General features: G+C 41.4%; 2 protein-coding genes across 3 annotated transcripts in view; both read right to left on the bottom strand.

Annotated features, from left to right (window-relative positions):
* LOC133634975 (ankyrin repeat and MYND domain-containing protein 1-like) overlaps positions 1-16,074 on the bottom strand; it is a 44,160-nt gene extending 28,086 nt beyond the window's left edge. The window contains exons 1-5 of the mRNA XM_062027635.1: positions 15,771-16,074; positions 10,901-11,047; positions 9,934-10,125; positions 7,373-7,614; positions 7,063-7,279 (exon numbers count right to left, since the gene is read on the bottom strand). Of these exons, the coding sequence (XP_061883619.1) occupies positions 7,063-7,279; positions 7,373-7,614; positions 9,934-10,125; positions 10,901-11,047; positions 15,771-15,977 (1,005 nt within the window). The 5' untranslated portion in view covers positions 15,978-16,074. The remainder of the gene's footprint in view (positions 1-7,062; positions 7,280-7,372; positions 7,615-9,933; positions 10,126-10,900; positions 11,048-15,770) is intronic.
* Positions 16,075-17,865: 1,791 nt separating this feature from the next.
* LOC133635405 (ankyrin repeat and MYND domain-containing protein 1-like) overlaps positions 17,866-22,909 on the bottom strand; it is a 34,562-nt gene continuing 29,518 nt past the window's right edge. For both annotated transcript variants that reach the window (XM_062028582.1, XM_062028583.1), the window contains exons 16-19: positions 20,094-20,195; positions 18,630-18,756; positions 18,472-18,538; positions 17,866-18,387 (exon numbers count right to left, since the gene is read on the bottom strand). In XM_062028582.1, coding sequence (XP_061884566.1) covers positions 18,204-18,387; positions 18,472-18,538; positions 18,630-18,756; positions 20,094-20,195 — 480 coding nt within the window. In that variant the 3' untranslated portion in view covers positions 17,866-18,203. The remainder of the gene's footprint in view (positions 18,388-18,471; positions 18,539-18,629; positions 18,757-20,093; positions 20,196-22,909) is intronic.

The following is a 22,909-nucleotide window of genomic DNA, read 5'->3' as shown; positions in this document are numbered from 1 at the left end:
TCTATAGATTATTTTTCCTTTTACCGATTTTTTTTTTTTTCAAAATGAAGATGAAAAAATACATGTAGGCCAGTTTTTTCAAAAGGCATGGCTTTTATTTACAAAAAAAAAAAGAAGTATGGCCACTCGGTCAACATTGACAACAACATGACTAAATATTCTGTAACAATGTAAACATTTAAAACTTTTAACCTTAAACAAAATTAAAAGTATCTTATTTGCTTTTTAATGTGCAAATATAAAAGTAAACATCCAGTGCAAATCTTAATATTCTGCAATAGTATAAGCATTTCAAAAGTAAAAGTATTGCTTATTTTGCTTTAAAATGTGCAAAAATAAAGATAAACATCCAATACAAAAAAGTGTAAAACGAAATATTCTGTAACAACAGTGTAAACATTTCAACAAAAGTGAAAGTATTGCTTAATTGCTCAAATGTGCAAAAATAAAGATAAACATCCAATACAAAAAAGTGTCAATCTAAATATTCTGGAGCACTGTAAACATTAAGTATTGCTTTTAAAATGTGCAAAATAAACATCCAGTCCAACACAGTACACAATAACCAATTCTACTCATTCCAGTGAGTGACTAACAGTTGTAATGAAGAAAGGTTAGCATGTCTACATGCTCTGGTTCTTTTCATGTTTACAATATTCCCAGCAGCTGAAAATAGGCGCTCAGAAGGGGTCGATGTGGCTGGAACTGAGAGGTAATTAGCCTTCACCTCAAGCCAGGACTGCGAGTGAGCTGAGCTGCAGTTTAAGTTTCTAGAAGGTCAACTGGCTCATAGTGATGTTACTAGCAGTTGACTGGGAGGTGTTTATTATCATTTGGGGAGAGTCCGCTGCCTGATGCTCACCTGCTAAACACCTATCTGCTCCACGCTGAAGCGCTGACTACATGCGCTCTGAATACACACTGCTGATTGGCTGGCAACGCTCTGAATACGCACTGCTGATTGGCTGATAATGCTTCGTGTGTACCAATCAGATGGTTGTGTGGGTGGGACAATGCTGCATGCTGAGACAGAGGCAGAAGGAGCGAAGCAGCTTGTTAAGACTTTAGCAGCTAAAGTTAGCTTTAGCTTAGAAACTCGTTCGGTACACCCCCGTACCAAACCGAAAGCCCCGTACCGAAACGGTTCAATACAAAACACGCACCGTTACACCCCTAGCAGATACAAATGACACATTCATGTTTTTGTGTAATGATGACAACGTATGCTCACGCGGACGATTGACTAGTTGATGGTTTTCTTTTCAAATGTTCGTTCATAGCCGTTGTGCTGCTATGATAGGCCATTTCCGCTCGACACAGTGTGCATACAACAACATTATTAGGCTGTGTATTGAAATACTTCCACACTTTTGACGACTTTTGGCGTGATTTTTCCCCCTCGCTCGCATCGTCTGCTTTGCGCTTCGCCATGACGGTAGTGTGACGTAAATGATGTACAAAGCAATCTATAACCTGCTACCAAAGAATGTACAACATTTCTTCTCAACTAAAGAGGAGAAATATAACCTTAGAGGAAAAAATAATTTAAAACATTTATATGCACGTACAACACTTAAAACTTTTAGCATAACAGTATGTGGAATTAAATTATGGAATGGATTAAGTAAAGAAGTTAAAAATTGTACTGACATGATCCAGTTTAAGAGGTCGTTTAAATTAATAGTGCTTACAAAGTACAAAGAAGAAGAATTATGAGAAAAACTTCCAACCTTATTGAAAATATTCTTCATCTCAGTATGTTAATAATGACTGAATTAATTAATTACATATTACAAACTGTTGTATATACTAATTCATAGATGTTATTTTATTATATAAAAAGGTCAGTAAATGATTTTATATAATTGTAAATGCTTTGAAGTGGGAAAGGGGTAGGATTAAATAAGCTTTGCTTCTTCCTACTCCTTTTCGGGCATGATGTAAATGAAATGATATGAAATTGGGTGATGTATTATGATGTAAATGTGTTCATGTTCGAAATAAACTAAGACAGAAAAGAAAGAAATATGCGACGCACAAAAACGGCGTCGACGTATTTACGTAACCGATGACGTCGACTACGTCGACGCGTCGTTTCAGCCTTACAATCGGGCGGAAAGCGGGGTACACCCTGGACAAGTCGCCACCTCATCGCAGGAGAGCGGGGTACACCCTGGACAAGTCGCCACCTCATCGCAGGAGAGCGGGGTACACCCTGGACAAGTCGCCACCTCATCGCAGGAGAGCGGGGTACACCCTGGACAAGTCGCCACCTCATCGCAGGAAAGCGGGGTACACCCTGGACAAGTCGCCACCTCATCGCAGGAGAGCGGGGTACACCCTGGACAAGTCGCCACCTCATTGCAGGAAAGTGGGGTACACCCTGGACAAGTCGCCACCTCATCGCAGGAAAGTGGGGTACACCCTGGACAAGTCGCCACCTCATCGCAGGAAAGCGGGGTACACCCTGGACAAGTCGCCACCTCATCGCAGGAAAGCGGGGTACACCCTGGACAAGTCGCCACCTCATCGCAGGAGAGCGGGGTACACCCTGGACAAGTCGCCACCTCATCGCAGGAGAGCGGGGTACACCCTGGACAAGTCGCCACCTCATCGCAGGAAAGCGGGGTACACCCTGGACAAGTCGCCACCTCATCGCAGGAAAGCGGGGTACACCCTGGACAAGTCGCCACCTCATCTCAGGGCCAACACAGATAAGACAACATTCACACACTAGGGACCATTTAGTGTTGCCAATCAACCTATCCCCAGGTGCATGTCTTTGGAGGTGGGAGGAAGCCGGAGTACCCGGAGGGAACCCACGCAGTCACGGGGAGAACATGCAAACACCACACAGAAAGATCCTGAGCGCAGGATCGAACCCAGGATCTTCGTATTGTGAGGCAGACGCACTAGCCTCTCTTCCACCGTGCTGCTACAAAAAAAAAAAAAAATAAATAAATAAAAAAGTCAATATGAATTTAAATAATCATCTATCTGTGTTGGCCACGTGATAAGGTGGCGTTTTGTCCAGGGTGTACCCCGCCTACCTCCCGAATGCAGCTGAGATAGGCTCCAGCACCCCCCGCGACCCCAAAAGGAACAAGCGGTAGCAAATGGAGGGATATAACCTGTCATTATTTACTTTTAAACCTGTCAAGTTTTTAAAGATTAGCTGTTACAGTGGATAATATTTATAATACATCAGTATCATTATGATTGTATTATTATTAGTCACCAGGGGGTTAAGTCTCCCCCTGTCTTTAACACATAATAACGCCCTTGTTTCCAACTTTAGTTCAGAATGTTTGAATGGACCAGAGTTATTTGCAATGAGCTGCAAAACTTAAACATAACTTTGACCAAAAATGCCACAAAAATATTTTGTTTTTACTAGAGATGTCCGATAATATTGGCCAATAAATGCTTTAAAATGCGATATCGGAAATTATCGGTTTCAAAAAGTAAAATGAATGACTTTTTAAAACGCCGTTGTACGGGGCGGTACATATCCGGTAAAACACGGATATAAACCCAGTCAGCAGCCCTTCCCTTCCCTCTCTCCTCTCCCCCACACAACACAGGAGTTGACGACTGCAGCATGAGAGGTTTAGTGGCGACGCTTGATGACCTCATCAAACCGCCGCGAGCGCAGCATAACAACAACAACAGTGTTGTTGCCGGTGCTGTAGCCGTGGCTAACAAGCGAGCTCGCTCTGTGACTGACTAACGACATCATGTGTATGGTTTGGGATTATTTTAAAGTGTCTCTGACGCATAAAAAACTGGCAATTTGCAATGACTGCAAAAAGTTGGTTAAGCGAGGAGGAACCGAGACGTCTTCCTTTAATACGAGCAATTTGATCTCCCGCCTCTTCAAGAATCATAAGGAGATACACGATGAATACAAGTGGAAGATGGATGGAAAGCAAACACCGGAAAAAAGCAGTACCACACAGTTGTCGCTTAAAGACTCCGCCGAGAAAAACCAAAAATACAACAAAAAACACCCCGGGGGCGAAAGCCCACGTTGTGGCCTGTCTTAACGCGGCATTTCAGAAGCTGTGGCAGACTGGTAGGCCACTTCAAGCACTCACCACTAGCTTGCAGCACATTTGTGTTACTCATACAAATACATTAGAGCAGGGCAGATTGAGCCCAGTTTATAATTTCCTGTTATACAGTATACCAGGCAGTCTTGCACTAAATGAGGACTATGTTATTGTTTACTTTATTACTCTAGTATACTCTGGACTGAAGCTGTGTGCCTTCATTGTTTTTGTAGCTGTTGTTTTGAGGCCTGTTTAAAGGCCTACTGAAAGCCACTACTAGCGACCACGCAGTCTGATAGTTTATATATCAATGATGAAATCTTAACATTGCAACACACGCCAATACGGCCGGGTTAACTTATAAAGTGACATTTTAAACTTCCCGGGGAACTTCCGGTTCAAAACGCCTTTGGGGGATGACGTATGCGCGTGACGTCGCGAGGTCCACGGAAGTGTTTGGACCCTTTTGGACACAATACACAGAGCTCTGTTTTCTTCGACAAAATTCCACAGTATTCTGGACATCTGTGTTGGTGAATCTTTTGCAATTTGTTTAATGAACAATGGAGGCTGCAAAGAAGAACGTTGTAGGTGGGATCGGTGTATTAGCGGCTGGCTGTAGCAACACAACAAGGAGGACTTTGTTGGATAGCAGACGCGCTAGCGGCGAACTCACCTTGACTTCCTACGTCTCCGGTGAGCACGGGTGTTGATGAGCAGAGGAGTGCTGGCTGGCGTAGGTGGAGCGCTAATGTTTTTATCATAGCTCTGACGAGGTCCCGTTGTTAAGTTAGCGTCGTTAGCATTAGCATTGCTAGGCTTCGACAGGTGTCGAATACACATTTACCGTGTATTTACATGTCCAGTGTTTGGTTCGGTGTCTCCTGATAGTAGTATTGTTGATCTTCTGTCTATCCCTCCAGTCAGGGATTTTTTATTTTGTTTCTATCTGCATTTGAGACAGATGCTATCGCGTTAGCTCATGCTAAAGCGCTTCGTCGATGTATTGTCGTGGAGATAAAAGTCACTGTGAATGTCCATTTCGCCTTCTCGACTCTCATTTTCAAGAGGATATAGTATCCGAGGTGGTTTAAAATACAAATCCGTGATCCACAATAGAAAAAGGAGAGAGTGTGGAATCCAATGAGCCAGCTTGTACCTAAGTTACGGTCAGAGCAAAAAAAGATATCTCTTGAACTGCATTCTAGTCCATCACTCTAACGTTCCTCATCCACAAATCTTTCATCCTCGCTCAAATTAATGGGGTAATCGTCACTTTCTCGCTCCTAATATCTCTCGCTCCATTGTAAACAACGGGGAATTGTGAGCAGCACTACCGCTTGTGACGTCACGCTACTTCCGGTAGGGGCACCTTTTTTTTTATCAGCGAGCAAAAGTTGCGAACTTTATCGTCTATTTTCTCTACTAAATCCTTTCAGCAAAAATATGGCAATATCGCGAAATGATCAAGTATGACACATAGAATGGATCTGCTATTCCCGTTTAAATCAAAAAAATTCATTTCAGTAGGCCTTTAAAAAAATTAATAAAAACAATGCACTCTGTGGAAGTCAAAGTATAGTATTTCCCATAGTTGTAGTGGGTATCAGGATTATCTCAGGGAGAGCATGTCCCAAATTCCAAGCTGCTGTTTTGAGGCATGTTAAAAAAAATAATGCACTTTGTGACTTCAATAATAAATATGGCAGTGCCATGTTGGCATTTTTTTTCCCATAACTTGAGTTGATTTATTTTGGAAAACCTTGTTACATTGTTTAATGCATCCAGTGGGGCATCACAACAAAATTAGGCATAATAATGTGTGAATTCCACGACTGTATATATCGGTATCGGTTGATATCGGAATCGGTAATTACGAGTTGGACAATATTGGGATATCGGCAAAAAAGCCATTATCGGACATCTCTAGTTGTTCCTTTTCTTCCATTACTTCATCTTTGTGCCAAAATGTTGGTGCTGTGTGTGAACGCTTAAAGGTGAGCTTTGATGACGTTCGTGTTGAGTGAAGTGTTCCGAGCTAGGTTATCCGCGATCCAGGCGGAACAAACAATTTCACACTTTTGATAGTGGGTGTAGATTGTTTGTTCTTAATTTGATTGATTGATTGATTGAGACTTTTATTAGTAGGTTGCACAGTGAAGTACATATTCCGTACAATTGACCACTAAATGGTAACACCCGAATAAGTTTTTCAACTTGTTTAAGTCGGGGTCCACTTAAATTGATTCATGATACAGATATATACTATCATATATACTATCATCATAATACAGTCATCACACAAGATAATCACATTGAATTATTTACATTATTTACAATCAGGGGTGTGGAGGGAGGGTGGGGTGGGGGGGGGGATATGGACATCAAGTAGTGGACATAGAGAGAGAGAGAGAGAGAGAGAGAGAGAGAGAGAGAGAGAGAGAGAGATCAGAAGGCATAAGAAAAAGAATCTGCATTTGATTGTTTACATTTGATTATTAGCAATCCGGGGAGGGTGTTAGTTTAGGGTGTAGCTGCCTGGAGGTGAACTTTTATTGCGGTTTTGAAGGAGGATAGAGATGCCCTTTCTTTTACACCTGTTGGGAGCGCATTCCACATTGATGTGGCATAGAAAGAGAATGAGTTAAGACCTTTGTTAGTTCGGAATCTGGGTTTAACGTGGTTAGTGGAGCTCCCCCTGGTGTTGTGGTTATGGCGGTCATTTACGTTAAGGAAGTAGTTTGACATGTACTTCGGTATCAGGGAGGTGTAGCGGATTTTATAGACTAGGCTCAGTGCAAGTTGTTTAACTCTGTCCTCCACCTTGATTCAAGCAACCTTTGACCTTCTACGGTTATATTTCTTTTATATTAACATTCATGATTTAAATGTATTCATAACATTTGTTTCAAACTTTACAAAAGCCCAGCCCACCCCAACATCCTCACTTATCCTTCTACTTTGACGCCCCTGTACATGAGTAAACAAAATAGGTTCACAGTGTGTTTACCGTGGCAGCTATCAGTGCAGTGTGTCCCTGGAAGTCTGCTACGTCAGGGTGAATAACGCCATCAGTAAGAATCTTCAAAACAGCCTGTCGTTCCCCTCTTGTAGCCTGCTGGATCAACAGCTCGGATGCCACTTCCAAGGCTCCTTTCGGTCCAAAACGGTCCCTTTCTAATGAAAGAATTGCTGAAACATTCCAGTCTAAATGTTCAGCCTGTTGTCTTGAGAGAAACACAAACAATATAACAATTACAACACACTACTATATTGTTTTTCAAATCTTTCCCAACGTTTTTTATGTAGATGTTTCTGACCTGTGTTTGTGAATGTGCAACAGCATTCGGGCTCGTGTGGACAGATCGGCATGTGGGTCTCGTTTGTAGCCTTGGTACTCGTCAACATCCGGCTCCCACAGCTTTCCGTAAAAATGTTGGTCAAACTCTCTTCTGCGCCCTGGGGGCAATGGTAGGTGGTCACCATTTATAGAATACCTCTCAATACCCGGGGCGAGGGCAACATCTTTGTCTTGAAGCAGCCAGCCTTCTTCTGGTTCTATCTGCGGACATGAAGGACATAGACAAGCTTGAATGGCAACATTGAACTTTGAACACCTACAGTCGTGGTCAAAAAGTTTACATACACTTGTAAAGAACATCATGTCATGGCTGTCTTGAGTTTCCAATCATTTCTACAACTCTTATTTTTTTGTGATGTAGTGATTGGAGCACATACTTGTTGGTCACACAAAACATTCACGAAGTTTGCTTCTTTTATGAATTTATTATGGCTCTACTGAAAATGTGAGCAAATGTGCTGGGTCAAAAGTATACATACAGCAATGTTAATATTTGCTTACATGTCCCTTGGCAAGTTTACCTGCAATAAGGCACTTTTGGTAGCCATCCACAAGCTTCTGCTGGAATTTTTGACCACTCCTCTTGACAAAATTGGTGCAGTTCAGCTAAATGTGTTGGTTTTCTGACATGGACTTGTTTCTTCAGCATTGTCCACACGTTTAAGTCAGGACTTTGATAAGGTCATTCTAAAACCTTCATTCTAGCCTGATTTAGCTGTTCCTTTACCACTTTTGACGTGTGTTTGGGGTCATTGTCAGAATCAGAATCAGAATAGTTTTTATTGCCAAACTAGGAATTTTTCTTGGTGCAATCGTGCAACATAAAACACAGAATAGGTATGTGGAGTTTGCCCTCTAGTGGGTTCTGCAGACCACCACACCCTGCCAGGAGAGCCCGGGTATAACACGGTTTTATTTTCATACAATAGTGCCAGTCTTTTGCTTTCCAGCCAAATGTTTTTCTGCCTCTGTGTCTCTCTCTGGCTCCCACTCCAGTTCCACACAACAACTGTGGAGGGGGGGCGTGGCCTGCGGGCCTGCCGCGGAAGAGGGTGTGCCCGGACAGGCTTTAAAGACAGCGAGAGGTGAGTGGATGGCCCAGGTGGACCTTGTTATCTAATCACCTGTCACCTTTATTAGCAGCAGCCGGAATGAGACACGCTGTTGGAGCTGGAGCGAGAGAGCGAGAGACGGACGGTGATGTTGGCGGTGCCGCTCCCACCCGGTCCGCGAGCGCCTGCAGGATTTGGCTCTGCTGGGCCACTTGTTGGCGGACCGCCTCCAGCTGTCGATGGCTGGCCGCTGTCACCTCCGCGAGAATGTTCAACAAAGCCGTCAGGGGGTCGGCTTCCATCTCCTTAGGTGGTCTGGCTTGTTGGCCGCCAAATTGTGGAGGTTGCCCTCCCGTGGGTTCCTCGGACCACCAAACACTGTCACGAGAGCCCGGATCAGGGTCACAACACTGTTTTATTTCCATCACAATGTGCTAGTGTTTTGCTTTTCAGCCAAATGTTCTTCTGCGTCCATCTCGCTCTCGCTCCCACTCCAGCTCCTAAGTGTTCTATGGTATTGTGAATAAACTTGAAACTTGAGCATATCTCATACCAGCTGCTGCTAATGAAGGCAACAGGTGATTAGATAACATGGCCCATCTGGGCCATCCACTCACCTGTCGCTTTCTTCGAGGCCGGTCCTTGCACACCTCGTTCTGCGGCAAGCCCGCAGGCCACGCCCCCCTCCACATGGTAATAAAATTAGCTTCTAACTGAGCTATCAGATCCTTGTTATTGTTCATGTGCCTGACGTCCTGTTGGAACACCCAACTGCGCCCGAGAGCCAACATCTGGACTGATGATTTTAGCTTGTCCTGAAGAATTTGGAGGTAATCCTCCTTTTTCATTGTCCCATTTACTCTCTGTAAAGCACCAGTTCCATTGGCAGCAAAACAGGCCCAGAGCATAATACTACCACCATGCTTGACGGTAGGAATGATGATCCTGGGATTAAAGGCCTCACCTTTTCTCCTCCAAAAATATTGCTGGGTGTTGTGGCCAAACAGCTCCATTTTTTGTTTTATCTGACATCACATGGACAAAGATAAGACCTTCTGGAGGAAACTTCTGTGGTCAGATTAAACAAAAATGGAGCCATGACATAATGTCCTTTACAAGTGGATGTAAACTTTTGACCACGACTGTATTTTGCAATCAAAATAGGTTCTCTGAAGCATTGTTTTCAGCGAATCAATAAAACATCATGCTGGTAAGAAGATGGCTATGTGCATTATATAGCAGTGACGCTAACAATGCAGATGGGATCACTTTGCATCCATTTGTGTTCCTGTTCAAAGAATACTATTGTTTTGTCCAGGTGCATTATTGGTATGTCAAATGATTGCCAAGAAGCAGTAGCGACACACGTCAGTTCAAACAATATCTAAACAAGTTTCTAATGCCACCACAGTAGCAAATACAATAGATAATTTACTGGACTAATTGTTCTATATAATGAGTAGTTTACCTGACTTTGACAATGTGAGGTAGTTTCCTCCAAGAAGTCAGTATATTCGGTAAAGTCTTTCAGGCTGAAGCTGTCTTGTGCCGTGTGACAGAGTTGTATCAGATGTTTGCCATACCAAAAACCCACATCCTGATGTCCTGACGACACACTCAGCACACCTGGACCGAACCTCTGGTCAGCTTGGTACAAACCCTGGCAATGAGAGCTGTTCATTACTACAAACCCATCACTCTCTATACCAGGGGTCGGCAACCCAAAATGTTGAAAGAGCCATATTGGACCAAAAAAACAAAAACAAATCTGTCTGGAGCCGCAAAAAATTAAAAGCCATATTACATGTGTCATGAGATGTAAATTTAATTAAGAGGACTTAAAGGAAACTAAATGAGCTCAAATATAGCTACAAATGAGGCATAATGATGCAATATGTACATATAGCTAGCCTAAATAGCATGTTAGCATTGATTAGCTTGCAGTCATGCAGTGACCAAATATGTCTGATTAGCACTTCACACAAGTCAATAACATCAACAAAACTCACCTTTGTGCACTCATGTACAACGTTAAAAGTGTGGTGGACAAAATGAGACAGAAAAAGAAGTGGCATAAAACACGTCCTAGAAAGTCGGAGAAAGTTATGCATGTAAACAGACTATACGGTGAGTTCAAGGACCGCCAAAATAAGTAGGACAAAACGGCGCTCGCCAAATACTTGAATCAGTGAAGCATATTTAATATAAACAGTGTGATTCATAACAATTACGGAGGTTTGTGTCATGTTTGTCCTCCTACAGAAACCATACTAAAACAAAAAAATTGTTTTTTTTTCCCCTCATCTTTTTCCATTCTTCATACATTTTTGAAAAATCTCCAGAGAGCCACTAGGGCGGCGCTAAAGAGCCGCATGCGGCTCTACAGCCGCGGGTTGCCGACCCCCGCTCTGTACAATAAATATTATTTAGGTTACCTTGAATGTGGATCCATCTGGAAACAACTGTTGGCCGTATCCTTCTCTCCAGTTGAGGTAAAATTTGCCAGTGAATGTGTGGCCTGATGGCCAACAGTACACTCCATCGCCATGTCTGTAGTCTTTGTAGAAAGAGCCCTCATAGAACTACAAACAGAAGAAGCAGCAAATAATGTTAATTGTGTTTTGCTCACAGGTAAGTGAGCAGTTTTTTTTTGTGAATACAAAGTATTACCGGCCCGAGTCCGCCCCATTCACACTGCCAAAATTAGCTAAAGTCAAAGGAAATGTAGCAGCATTTGAATGCACTTTTGTAGTTTATGGATCTGCTGTGGACTTGATTCAAAGAGCTGAACTTGTAAAGTAGTTTAGGTGTGCACACACACACACACACACACACACAGTAATGCAATTTTGAGTTCACATTTTTTAGGCGCACTTTTGCGACTGAGAGGCCTTGGATTGGTGGAAAATTGGCATTTTCTATAAATATTCATCTTTTACACTCGGCGAGAGATTTAGCGCTCACATTTAGATTTACATTTAACATTTAAATTTAAGATTTAGATTGGGGGTTTTTATTTAAGATTTTGATTTATCATTTAGGTTTAGATTTAACATTTAGCGCTCATACTTGGATTTGAATCTGGATTTATTTAGCATTTAGGTTTAGTTTAATATTTAGATTTAAAGGGGCTGTGTCAGGTTCAAACACCAAACTATTAAACGAGACAAGAAGCAAGGAATCAAGCAGAGACAGAGTTGAATTTTGCTCATGAGGAGAGACGTATTGGGCTGTACACTCAGTTACAGTTTCACCCTACGCTCTAAGGTACAGTCTCATGTGCTCCTCTATTTATTCGGGAGCTCCCTAGTTAACATCACTGAGGCTGCTTCTGAAGGGAGGGGTAATGCAAGCAGCCCCAGTAGACACAATACGTGATTATTCAGAACGGAAATGTGCTGACGCTTGTGATTTAGTGCTCACATTTAGATTTAGTTTTACATTTAACATTTCAATTTAAGATTTAGATTTGGGGATTTTATTTAAGATTTTGATTTATCATTTAGGTTTATATTCAACATTTAGCACTCATACTTGGATTTAAATCTAGATTTAGATTTAGCATTTAGGTTTAAGATTTAGATTTAAAGGGGCTGTGTCAGGTTCAAACACCAAACTATCTATCAAACGAGACAAAAAGCAAGGAATCAAGCAGAGACAGAGTTGAATTTCAAACTCCAAACTATTAAACGAGACAAGAAGCAAAGAATCAAGCACAGACAGAGTTGAATTTTGCTCATGAGGAGAGACGTATTGGGCTGCACACTCAGTCACAGTTTCACCCTACGCTCTAAGGTACAGTCTCACTTGCTCCTCTATTTATTCGGAAGGTCCCTAGTTAACATCACTGAGGCTGCTTCTGAAGGGAGGGATAATGCAAGCAGCCCCAGTAGACACAATACGTGATTATTCAGAATGGAAATGTGTTGACGCTCGTGATTTCGCCCAGTCTCTGTTTTATCTGCGTTGAGGTACTCGATGTCCGTCTTTGGCTGTCGGCAGGCAGGGTCTGGAAACAAACTGCTGATACGAGACAACTCGCAATGGAAGATTACAAGTTGTGTGCCTTTGCACAGATAGAAAAGTACAACTTCATTGATAATAACTATAGCAACGGCCTTTAAGCATAAGAGTCGTGTGACAACTTATACATAATTATTCTAACAGGCTGTTTGCAACATTTACACAGATGCCTAGTGGGCACCAACTTTCCAATGTATTTTATGCAGTAATCCCGCCCTTTAACATTTAGATTTACATTCAAATTCAACATTTAGATGTATATTTACATTTAGGGCTCATATAATATTTATATTAATATAATTTGCATTTAAGATTTACATATGACGTTTAGATTTAACATTTAGAATCAACGTTCAATTTAAACTTAAAACGTGATGAGAATGAGCTAAATATGAGAAATGTGAGTTAAATGTGAGACATGAGCTAAATGTGAGAAATGTATCCGCTAGAAAAGTGTGACTGAATTTTTACATCCGGCACAGCATAATTCCATGTACAACACCCAAAACCAGTGAAGTTGGTACGTTGTGCAAATGGTAAATAAAAACAGAAAACAACGATTTGCAAATCCTTTTCAACTTGTATTCAATTGAATAGACTGCAAAGACAAGATACTTAACGTTCGAACTGGAAAACTTTGTTATTTTTTTGCAAATATTAGCTCATTTGATGCCTGCAACATGTTTCAAAAAACCTGGCACAAGTGGCAAAAAAGACTGAGGAAGTTGAGGAATGCTCATCAAACACTTATTTGGAACATCCCACAGGTGAACAGGCTAATTGGGAACAGGTGGGTGCCATGATTGGGTATAAAAGCAGCTTCCATGAAATGCTCAGTCATTCACAAACAAGGACGGGGCGAGGGTCACCACTTTGTCAACAAATGCCTGAGCAAATTGTTTAAGAACAACATTTCTCAACCAGCTATTGCAAGGAATTTAGGGATTTCACCACCTACGGTCCGTAATATCATCAAAAGGTTCAGAGAAGCTGGAGAAATCACTGCACGTAAGTAATAATATTACGGACCTTCGATCCCTGAAATGCATGCATCAAAAAGCGACATCAGTGTGTAAAGGATATCACCACATGGGCTCAGGAGCACTTCAGAAAACCATTGTCAGTAACTAACAGTTTGTCGCTACATCTGTAAGTGCAAGTTCAAACTCTACTATGCAAAGCGAAAGCCATTTATCAACAACACCCAGAAACGCCACCGGCTTCATTGGGCCCGATCTCATCTCGGCATACCTCCGTTCCCGTGTCACGAGATGTGTGTCTCGTCTCCCCGTATTCCCTCTGCCTCCCTGGCTGCCTCTTGGATCTCGACATCCCGCCTGGACACAGACTTTTGACGCCTCGCTATTGCCCCCGACTTCCTGCCTGTCTCACGGACCTCCGAGCTTGTCTCCCCCCCCCGGACTTCCGCACCTCTCGCTCAACACTTCCAAGTAACACGCTTCAGTTAATCCCCACACACAGTCACACACACACACATTTTGGATTAATTACAATCTTCATTTCGTATTTATATACATAAATAAACATACATATATATACATATACATATATACATATACATATACATATACATATATATATATATATATATATATATATATATATATATATATATATATATATATATATATATATATATATATATATATATATATATATATATATATATATATATATATATCTTGTTGGAAGCATATCCATATTTAAGTGTTACTTCTTTCTAAACTCCTATAGTCATATAAAGAATAGCTAGTATTCTTCCTTCTTTTGAGTCTCATAGTAAGGTGTTGGCCTTCTAGATTGGAATGTGTCAGAGTAGAGATAACTCGGAGTAGTCTAAACAAAGCGAGTGGGGGCGAGGGATAGACGGAAGATCACGGGACCTCCGGGAGACCGAGCTAGACCGATCTGGACCGGGCTAGGGAACGCTTGGGTGCTGGGTTGGTCTCAGGTTTGTCCTCTAAGCTTTGAGAATAAACTACAAAATACCAACTATTGCCTGGAGATTGAATATAAACATCAGCGTATTGCCATAAAAAGAATCTGGGAGAGACTAGCAATTTGAATTCCCCATTGGAGGAATGCTGGTCAACGCAACAATATATATATATATATATATATATATATATATATATATATATATATATATATATATATATATATATATATATATATTAGGGCTGCAACAACTAATCGATTAAATCGATTAAAATCGATTATAAAAGTAGTTGCCGATTAATTTAGTCATCGATTCGTTGGATCTATGCTATGCGCATGCGCAGAGGCTTTTTAAAAAATATATATATATTTTTTGTTTTTGTTTTAAATAAACCTTTATTTATAAACTGCAACATGTACAAACAGCTGAAAAACAATAATCAAAATAAGTATGGTACAAACAGCTGAAAAACAATAATCAAAATAAGTATGGCGCCAGTATGCTGTTTTTTTTCAATAAATTACTGGAAAGGATAGAAATGTAGTTTGTCTCTTTTATCCGATTATTAATCGATTAATCGAAGTAATAATCGACAGATTAATCTATTATCAAATTAATCGTTAGTTGCAGCCCTAATATATATATATATATACTGTATATATATATATATATAAATAAATAAACCTAGAGTTAAAACGACGTCCCTGCTGTCTGTGCCGTCTTTTTCCTCCTGTACACGTAATAGTCTTTTGAGCAAATTTTATTTTCTAAGGTTTTAATTGATTTACATCTTAAGAAAACAAGGTAAGACTCAACATAAAACAATTTACTTACAGCTCTGATCATACTTACCGTTTTTTTTTAACTCACTTTTTTTCCTCCCAAAACGTTATTTTCTCTTGACTTTCTGCTCCCAGTCTGTGGAACGCTCTCCCTGACCAACTGATGGTACCACAGACTGTGGATGCTTTTAAAAAAAGGCTTAACAACCCTTCTTTTTTTTTTAAAGCCTTTTTTTTTTAGATATATGCATACTAGTTTTAGCTATTTGGCTGTTCTAGTTTTTTTTATTATCTTTTTATTTTATTTTTTTAATAGACTGTAGCACTTTGAGTGTTTACTCAATGTAAAGTGCTTTTTACAGATAAAATCTATTATTATTATTATTGACAGCAACCATTGCAATCAATTATGCAAATGAGGTGACGTTATCTAGCGATTTCCAGCGACTTTTAGGACAGCCAATAGCTGCTTTCCTTACTGGTTTGTGAGTCCCCAATACAGGAAACACAAAAAACCTCGCGAGTTTTTCCCCAACTTACCTCCCCACTTTTCCAAGTGTATTTTCCCTTGCCGTGTTTGAAGCCATTTACAAACTCGCCCTCATATTTGGAGCCGTCGAAAGACTCCTGGACGCCGCGTCCCTGTCGCCTTTGCTCGACGACTCCCAGGCTCGGAGGAGTCCCTGGCCGGGCTTTCTTCTTATCAAGCTGACATCGCAGTGTAGCACCATGGCGACTCAACAACATTTTCACAATAAATCAACCGGAAGACACTAAAACAAATGAATACGTTTGTAAAACAGGTTTATGCTTTTTTTTATAAGACTTTTTTTGTAGTTGTCAAGAGTCGTGCGGAGGTGTTTGTGGCTGTGAATCCTTTGAAATGCATGCTTTGTCAGGAATAAAGACAAAGGATGTTTATTTTGAAAGTCAACCGGCGTCATAGCAAACAGACGTCAGACAAGTGGCTGGCGATTGGACAGTAAATCTATCATATTTGGGATTGTCGCTAATATTATTAAGGATATTAAGAAGCACAGAAGGTATTGTGAGACATTTTTGAGGGTTTGAGTTTGAAGGTTGTCTCAGAATCAAGTTTGAAGAGAAAGCATTTGGGTTTGCAAATAGTCAAAAAGTTGATTTCATCTTCTTCCGCTTATCCGAGGTCGGGTCGCGGGGGCAGCAGCCTAAGCAGGGAAGCCCAGACTTCCCTCTCCCCAGCCACTTCGTCTAGCTCTTCTCAACCAAAAAGTTGATTATGTGGGGAAAACTCTTGGCTCCTTAAAGATCCACCTAGATAAACACCAGATGTTAAGTGAACATAATGTCATGGCTGTCTTTAGTTTAAAATCATTTCTACAACTCTGCATGTTTTTGTGATAGAGTGATTGGAGCACATACTTCTTGGTCACAAAAAACATTCATGAAGTTTGCTTCTTTTATGGGTCTACTGAAAATGTGAGGGTCAAAAGTATACATACAGCAATGTTAATATTTGCTTACATGTCCCTTTGGCAAGTTTCCCTGCAATAAGGCGCTTTTGGTAGCCATCCACAAGCTTCTGCTTGAATTTTTGACCACTCCTCTTGACAAAATTGGTGCAGTTCGACTAAATGTGTTGGTTTTCTGACATGGACTTGTTTCTTCAGCATTGTCCACACGTTTAAGTCAGGACTTTGAGAAAGCCATTCTAAAACCTTCATTCTAGCCTGATTTAGCCATTCCTTTACCACTTTTGAGGTGTGTTTGGGGTCATTGTCCTGTTGGAACACCCAACTGCGCCCAAGACCCAACCTCCGGGCTGATGATTTTAGCTTGTCCTAAAGAATTTGGAGGTAATCCTCCTTTTTCATTGTCCCATTTACTCTCTGTAAAGCACCAGTTCCATTGGCAGCAAAACAGGCCCAGAGCATAATACTACCACCACCATGATTGACGGTAGGCATGGTGTTCCTGGGATTAAAGGCCTCACCTTTTCTCCTCCAAACATATTGCTGGGTGTTGTGGCCAAACAGCTACATTTTTGTTTCATCTGACCACAGAACTTTCCTCCAGAAGGTCTTATCTTTGTCCATGTGATGTCAGAAAAAACAAAAATTGAGCTGTTTGTATCAATAATTGTATCTATCACAAAACTTTGTTTCAATGAGTTCCCGGCGAGCAGACAAAAGCTGTCTTTGAACTTACCAATCAAAAGGCTTGTAAAACTCCACTGTGTAGGATGGGAAGCGACATGAAGGTGTCGGTTTCTTTGATGTATTGTAATCCACAGGAAGATTTTGTCTCGACCCGAGAGCTACAAAGCAAAGAGGAAGCAGGACCTGACCCCCCCCCCTCCAGGCACCTTTTCCTTGAACTGTTTTGTGACCACAGGCAGCGGGTGTTTACAACCCCCGTCCCCTTAGAAACAGCTGTTGCCATGTAATCAGGGAAAGTCCAAATAAAAGACAATCTTTCGTCAGAACGTGGTGGGACACTGCACAAGGGTACAGGTCTACGCGTTTCTCCTCATCGAGCCACATTTTATTCTGTCTCTGTTTGATTCCTTGCTTCTTGTCTTGTTTAATAGATGTGATCAGTGTTTGAACCTGACAAAAAAATAAATGTCACAACGATGAGTAGCTTTTGGCCATTTTTATTTTGCAAAAGTAGTTTTCCGAAGAAAAAAGGTTGGAAACTATATGACAGCTTATATGGAACATTTAATAAGGTAAAAATAACATTAGACGGCCTAAATTTGCAGCATGTCACATATAACCTAGTCACGTCCGTTGTGTCCTTGAGCAAGACACTTCACCCTTGCTCCTGATGGGTGGTGGTTAGCGCCTTGCATGGCAGCTCCCGCCATCAGTGTGTGAATGTGTGTGTGAATGGGTGAATGTGGAAATAGTGTCCAAAGCGCGTTGAGTACCTTGAAGGTAGAAAAGCGCTATACAAGTATAACCCATTTACCATTTAATATCAGTCCTGCGGTTAGTTTGGAAAAGAGCCGTGATTCCCACCTGACTCCGGCAGACACTCCTCCTTGTGTCTCTTGTCCCACGCTTTGACCTTACAGGTTGTAGAGCAGTACACAACCTCGTGGCAGCGAGTGCAAGCAGTTAGTTTGACAGCGACAGAGCGACCACAGTGGTAGCAGAACTTCAATAACGGGGTCCTGGGGAAAGAAAGAAGAAATAGAGTATCTGACTAAGGATACAAAGAAGAATGGCACATTCTGGTTTATTTTTTGTTACTCTACCTTTGATTTACTGCCGTGGAAAGTGGACTTTGATTGTTTGACTCGGCATCATTTGAAAAAATGCCACCTGTGAGTAACAAAAACATTTTTTTTTAGTGAATCACCTGACTTCAAAACTGTACGCAGTTATGTATTGAGAAATAATATTGTACACTTACGCTCTTTCTGTACAGCAGCCTGTCTCAGCAGATCTCCCATCCTGCTCAGAAGTTTGCAACGTGCCTGGAATGTTTCTCTCTCCTCCACGTTGAGAGCATGGAAGGGTGTGTCGGCAATACGCACGTCCTAGACCATGGTATTACATTATTATACACAACAAATTACATGCAAATGAAGTTTCAAGCTTCATTTACACCCAAATAATCCAAAATATAGCGTAAATAACAAGATAATTTAGCACTACACTCATAAATGTGGATACATACACTATATTGCCAAAAGTATTTGGCCACCTGCCTTGACTCACATATGAACTTGAAGTGCCATCCCATTCCTAACCCATAAGGTTCAATATGATGTCGGTCCACCTTTTGCAGCTATTACAGCTTCAACTCTTCTGGGAAGGCTGTCCACAAGGTTGCGGAGTGTGTTTATAGGAATTTTTCGACCATTCTCCCAAAAGGGTCACACACTGATGTTGGTGGAGAAGGCCTGGCTCTCAGTCTCCGGTCTAATTCATCCCAAAGGTGTTCTATCGGGTTCAGGTCAGGACTCTGTGCAGGCCAGTCAAGTTCATCCACACCAGACTCTGTCATCCATGTCTTTATGGACCTTGCTTTGTGCACTGGTGCACAGTCATGTTGGAAGAGGAAGGGGCCCGCTCCAAACTGTTCCCACGAGGTCGGGAGCATGGAATAGTCCTAATTGTTTTGGTATCCTGGTATCAAAGTTCCTATCACTGGAACTAAGGGGCCAAGCCAAACTCCAAAAAAAAAAAAACACACCATAATTCCTCCTCCAACAAATTTCACACTCGGCACAATGTAGCGTTCTCCTGGCAACCTCCAAACCCAGACTGGCGACGTGCTTTACACCACTGCATCCCACGCTTTGCTTTGGACTTGCTGATGTATGGCTTAGATGCAGCTGCTCGGCCATGGAAACCCATTCCACAAATCTCTCTGCGTACTGTACGTGGGCTAATTGGAAGGTCACATGAAGTTTGGAGCTCTGTAGCAACTGACTGTGCAGAAAGTCTCTGCACTATGCTGACCTCTCTGTCAGTTTACGTGGCCTACCACTTGGTGGCTGAGTTGCTGTTGTTCCCAAACTCTTCCCTTTTTTTTTTATAATAAAGTTGACTTTGGAATATTTAGGAGAGAGGACATTTTTCACGACTGGATTTGTTGCACAGGTGGCATCCTATGACAGTTCCACGCTGGAAATCACTGAAAGCGGCCCATTCTTTCACAAATGTTTGTAGAAACAGTCTCCATGCCTAAGTGCTTGATTTTACACACCTGTGGCCGGGCCAAGTGATTAGGACACCTGATTGTCATCATTCGGATGGGTGGCCCAATACTTTTGGCAATATAGTGTATGTAGCAATACAATTTTGTGTGACTTTTTTGTATTTAAAAAAGATTCTTTCAATTCAGTTGGCATCTGTAAAGTTGTGTCACCTGACTGAAGGAGTCATGAGCGTAGTCGACTACATTTCCAATGGTATCGCCGACCTGAACTGGCATCAGCATGTCAGCACCAGCCTTTTCTAACATGTCCAACTATGTCAAAGAAACATGGATACAGTCAACAAGACAAATATTCTAATTACTAATTCAAACACAAAATATTGCATCTTGTTGCCATTTGGGTGGTTGTTGGTTTTTAACTTTTCTAAACAATTATTTAAATATTGGGCGAGACTTATGGGTCTGAAGGTGGCTCAGGTGATAGAGCGGTCGTCCAGAAACGTGATCCAGCTTCTGCCAGCCTAGTCCCTGCCGTTGTGTCCTTAAAGGCCTACTGAAATGATTTTTTTTTTTATTTAAACGGGGATAGCAGATCCATTCTATGTGTCTTACTTGATCATTTCGCGATATTGCCATATTTTTGCTGAAAGGATTTAGTAGAGAACATCGACGATAAAGTTCGCAACTTTTGGTCGCTGATAAAAAAAAAGCCTTGCCCCTACCGGAAGTAGCGTGACAACACCGGGGTAAGGACTACTCATATTTTCCTATTGTTTACACCAGCAGCGAGAGAGATTCGGACAGAGAAAGCGACGATTACCCCATTAATTTGAGCGAGGATGAAAGATTCGTGGATGAGGAACGTTAGAGTGAAGGACTAGAGTGCATGCAGGACGTATCTTTTTTCGCTCTGACCGTAACTTAGGTACAAGCTGGCTCATTGGATTCCACACTCTCTCCTTTTTCTATTGTGGATCACGGATTTGTATTTTAAACCACCTCGGATACTATATCCTCTTGAAAATGAGAGTCGAGAACGCGAAATGGACATTCACAGTGACTTTTATCTCCACGGCAATACATCGACGAAACACTTTAGCTACGGAGCTAACGTGATAGCATCGTGCATAACTGCAGATAGAAACAAAATAAACAAATCCCTGACTGGAAGGATAGACAGAAAATCAACAATACTATTAAACCATGGACATGTAACTACACGGTTAATGATGTCCAGCCTGGCGAAGCTTAACAATGCTGTTGCTAACGACGCCATTGAAGCTAACTTAGCAACCGGACCTCACAGAGCTATGCTAAAAACATTAGCTATCCACCTACGCCAGCCAGCCCTCATCTGCTCATCAACACCCGTGCTCACCTGCGTTCCAGCGATCGACGGTGCGACGAAGGACTTCAACCGATCACTGATGCGGTCGGCAAGACGGAGGAAGTTAAGGTGAGTTCGGCGGCTAACGCGTCTGCTATCCATCTCTGTCTTCCTGGTTGTGTTGCTGTAGTCCGCCACTAATACACCGATCCCACCTACAACTTTCTTCTTTGCAGTCTCCATTGTTCATTAAACAAATTGCAAAAGATTCCCCAACACAGATGTCCAGAATACTGTGGAATTTTGAAATGAAAACAGAGCTTTTTTGTATTGTATTCAATGGGGTACCAATACTTCTGCATCAACTGATTCCGTCACGCGCATACGTCATCATATCTAGATGTTTTCAACCGGAAGTGTGGCGGGAAATTTAAAATGTCACTTTATAAGTTAACCCGGCCGTATTGGCTTGTGTTGCAATGTTAAGATTTCATAATTGATATATGAACTATCTGCGTGGTCGGTAGTAGTGGCTTTCAGTAGGCCTTTAAGCAAGACAATGCACCCACCTTGTTCCCCTGGCTACCACACTAATGTATAAATGACAACAAAAAGTTTGTTGCAGGACTCGCTTAAAAATGTGATTCTTAATCTCAACGGGACTTTCCTGGGTAAATAAAGATTTAAAACAACTGCAGCAAATATTTCTAAATTCATGGTTAACTTTGGTTATCCCTTTTTAGCAAATGAACACAAATGGACGGAGACAACATTGATGGAGTAACAGAAACCACATTTTGGGTGTGGTAATAGATGATAAATTAATTGGAAATCTCACATAAAAATATATATGACATACAGTGGCAAATACAGTATATTTATATAATGGATCAAGAAAAATACTTTCTTAGTTCACAAAAATCACTTCATATCTTCTACTGCTTGATAGTGTTACCATATCTAAGTTATTGTGTAGAAATATGGGGAAATAATTCCAAAAGCGCAGTACATATTACATATACTTGTAAAGAACATCATGTCATGGCTGTCTTGAGTTTCCAATCATTTCTACAACTCTGATTTTTTTGTGATGTAGTGATTGGAGCACATACTTGTTGGTCACAAAAAACATTCATGAAGTTTGCTTCTTTTATGAATTTATTATGGCTCTACTGAAAATGTGAGCAAATGTGCTGGGTCAAAAGTATACATACAGCAATGTTAATATTTGCTTACATGTCCCTTGGCAAGTTTACCTGCAATAAGGCGCTTTTGGTAGCCATCCACAAGCTTCTGGTTGAATGTTTGACCACAAAATTGGTGCAATTCAGCTAAATGTGTTGCTTTTCTGACATGGACTTGTTTCTTCAGCATTGTCCACACGTTTAAGTCAGGACTTTGGGAAGGCCATCCTAAAATCTTAATTCTAGCCTGATTTAGCCATTCCTTTACCACTTTTGACGTGTGTTTGGGGTCATTGTCCTGTTGGAACACCCAACTGCGCCCAAGACCCAACCTCCGGGCTGACGATTTTAGCTTGTCCTGAAGAATTTGGAGGTAATCCTCCTTTTTCATTGTCCCATTTACTCTCTGTAAAGCACCAGTTCCATTGGCAGCAAAACAGGCCCAGAGCATAATACTACCACCACCATGCTGGACAGTAGGTATGGTGTTCCTGGGAATAAAGGCCTCACATATT

This window comes from Entelurus aequoreus, linkage group LG19, assembly GCF_033978785.1.
Source record: "Entelurus aequoreus isolate RoL-2023_Sb linkage group LG19, RoL_Eaeq_v1.1, whole genome shotgun sequence".
In the NCBI taxonomy this organism is placed as follows: Eukaryota; Metazoa; Chordata; class Actinopteri; order Syngnathiformes; family Syngnathidae; genus Entelurus; species Entelurus aequoreus.
The sequence above is the reverse complement of the archived record's forward strand: the minus strand, read 5'-3'. Positions and strand labels throughout refer to the sequence as shown.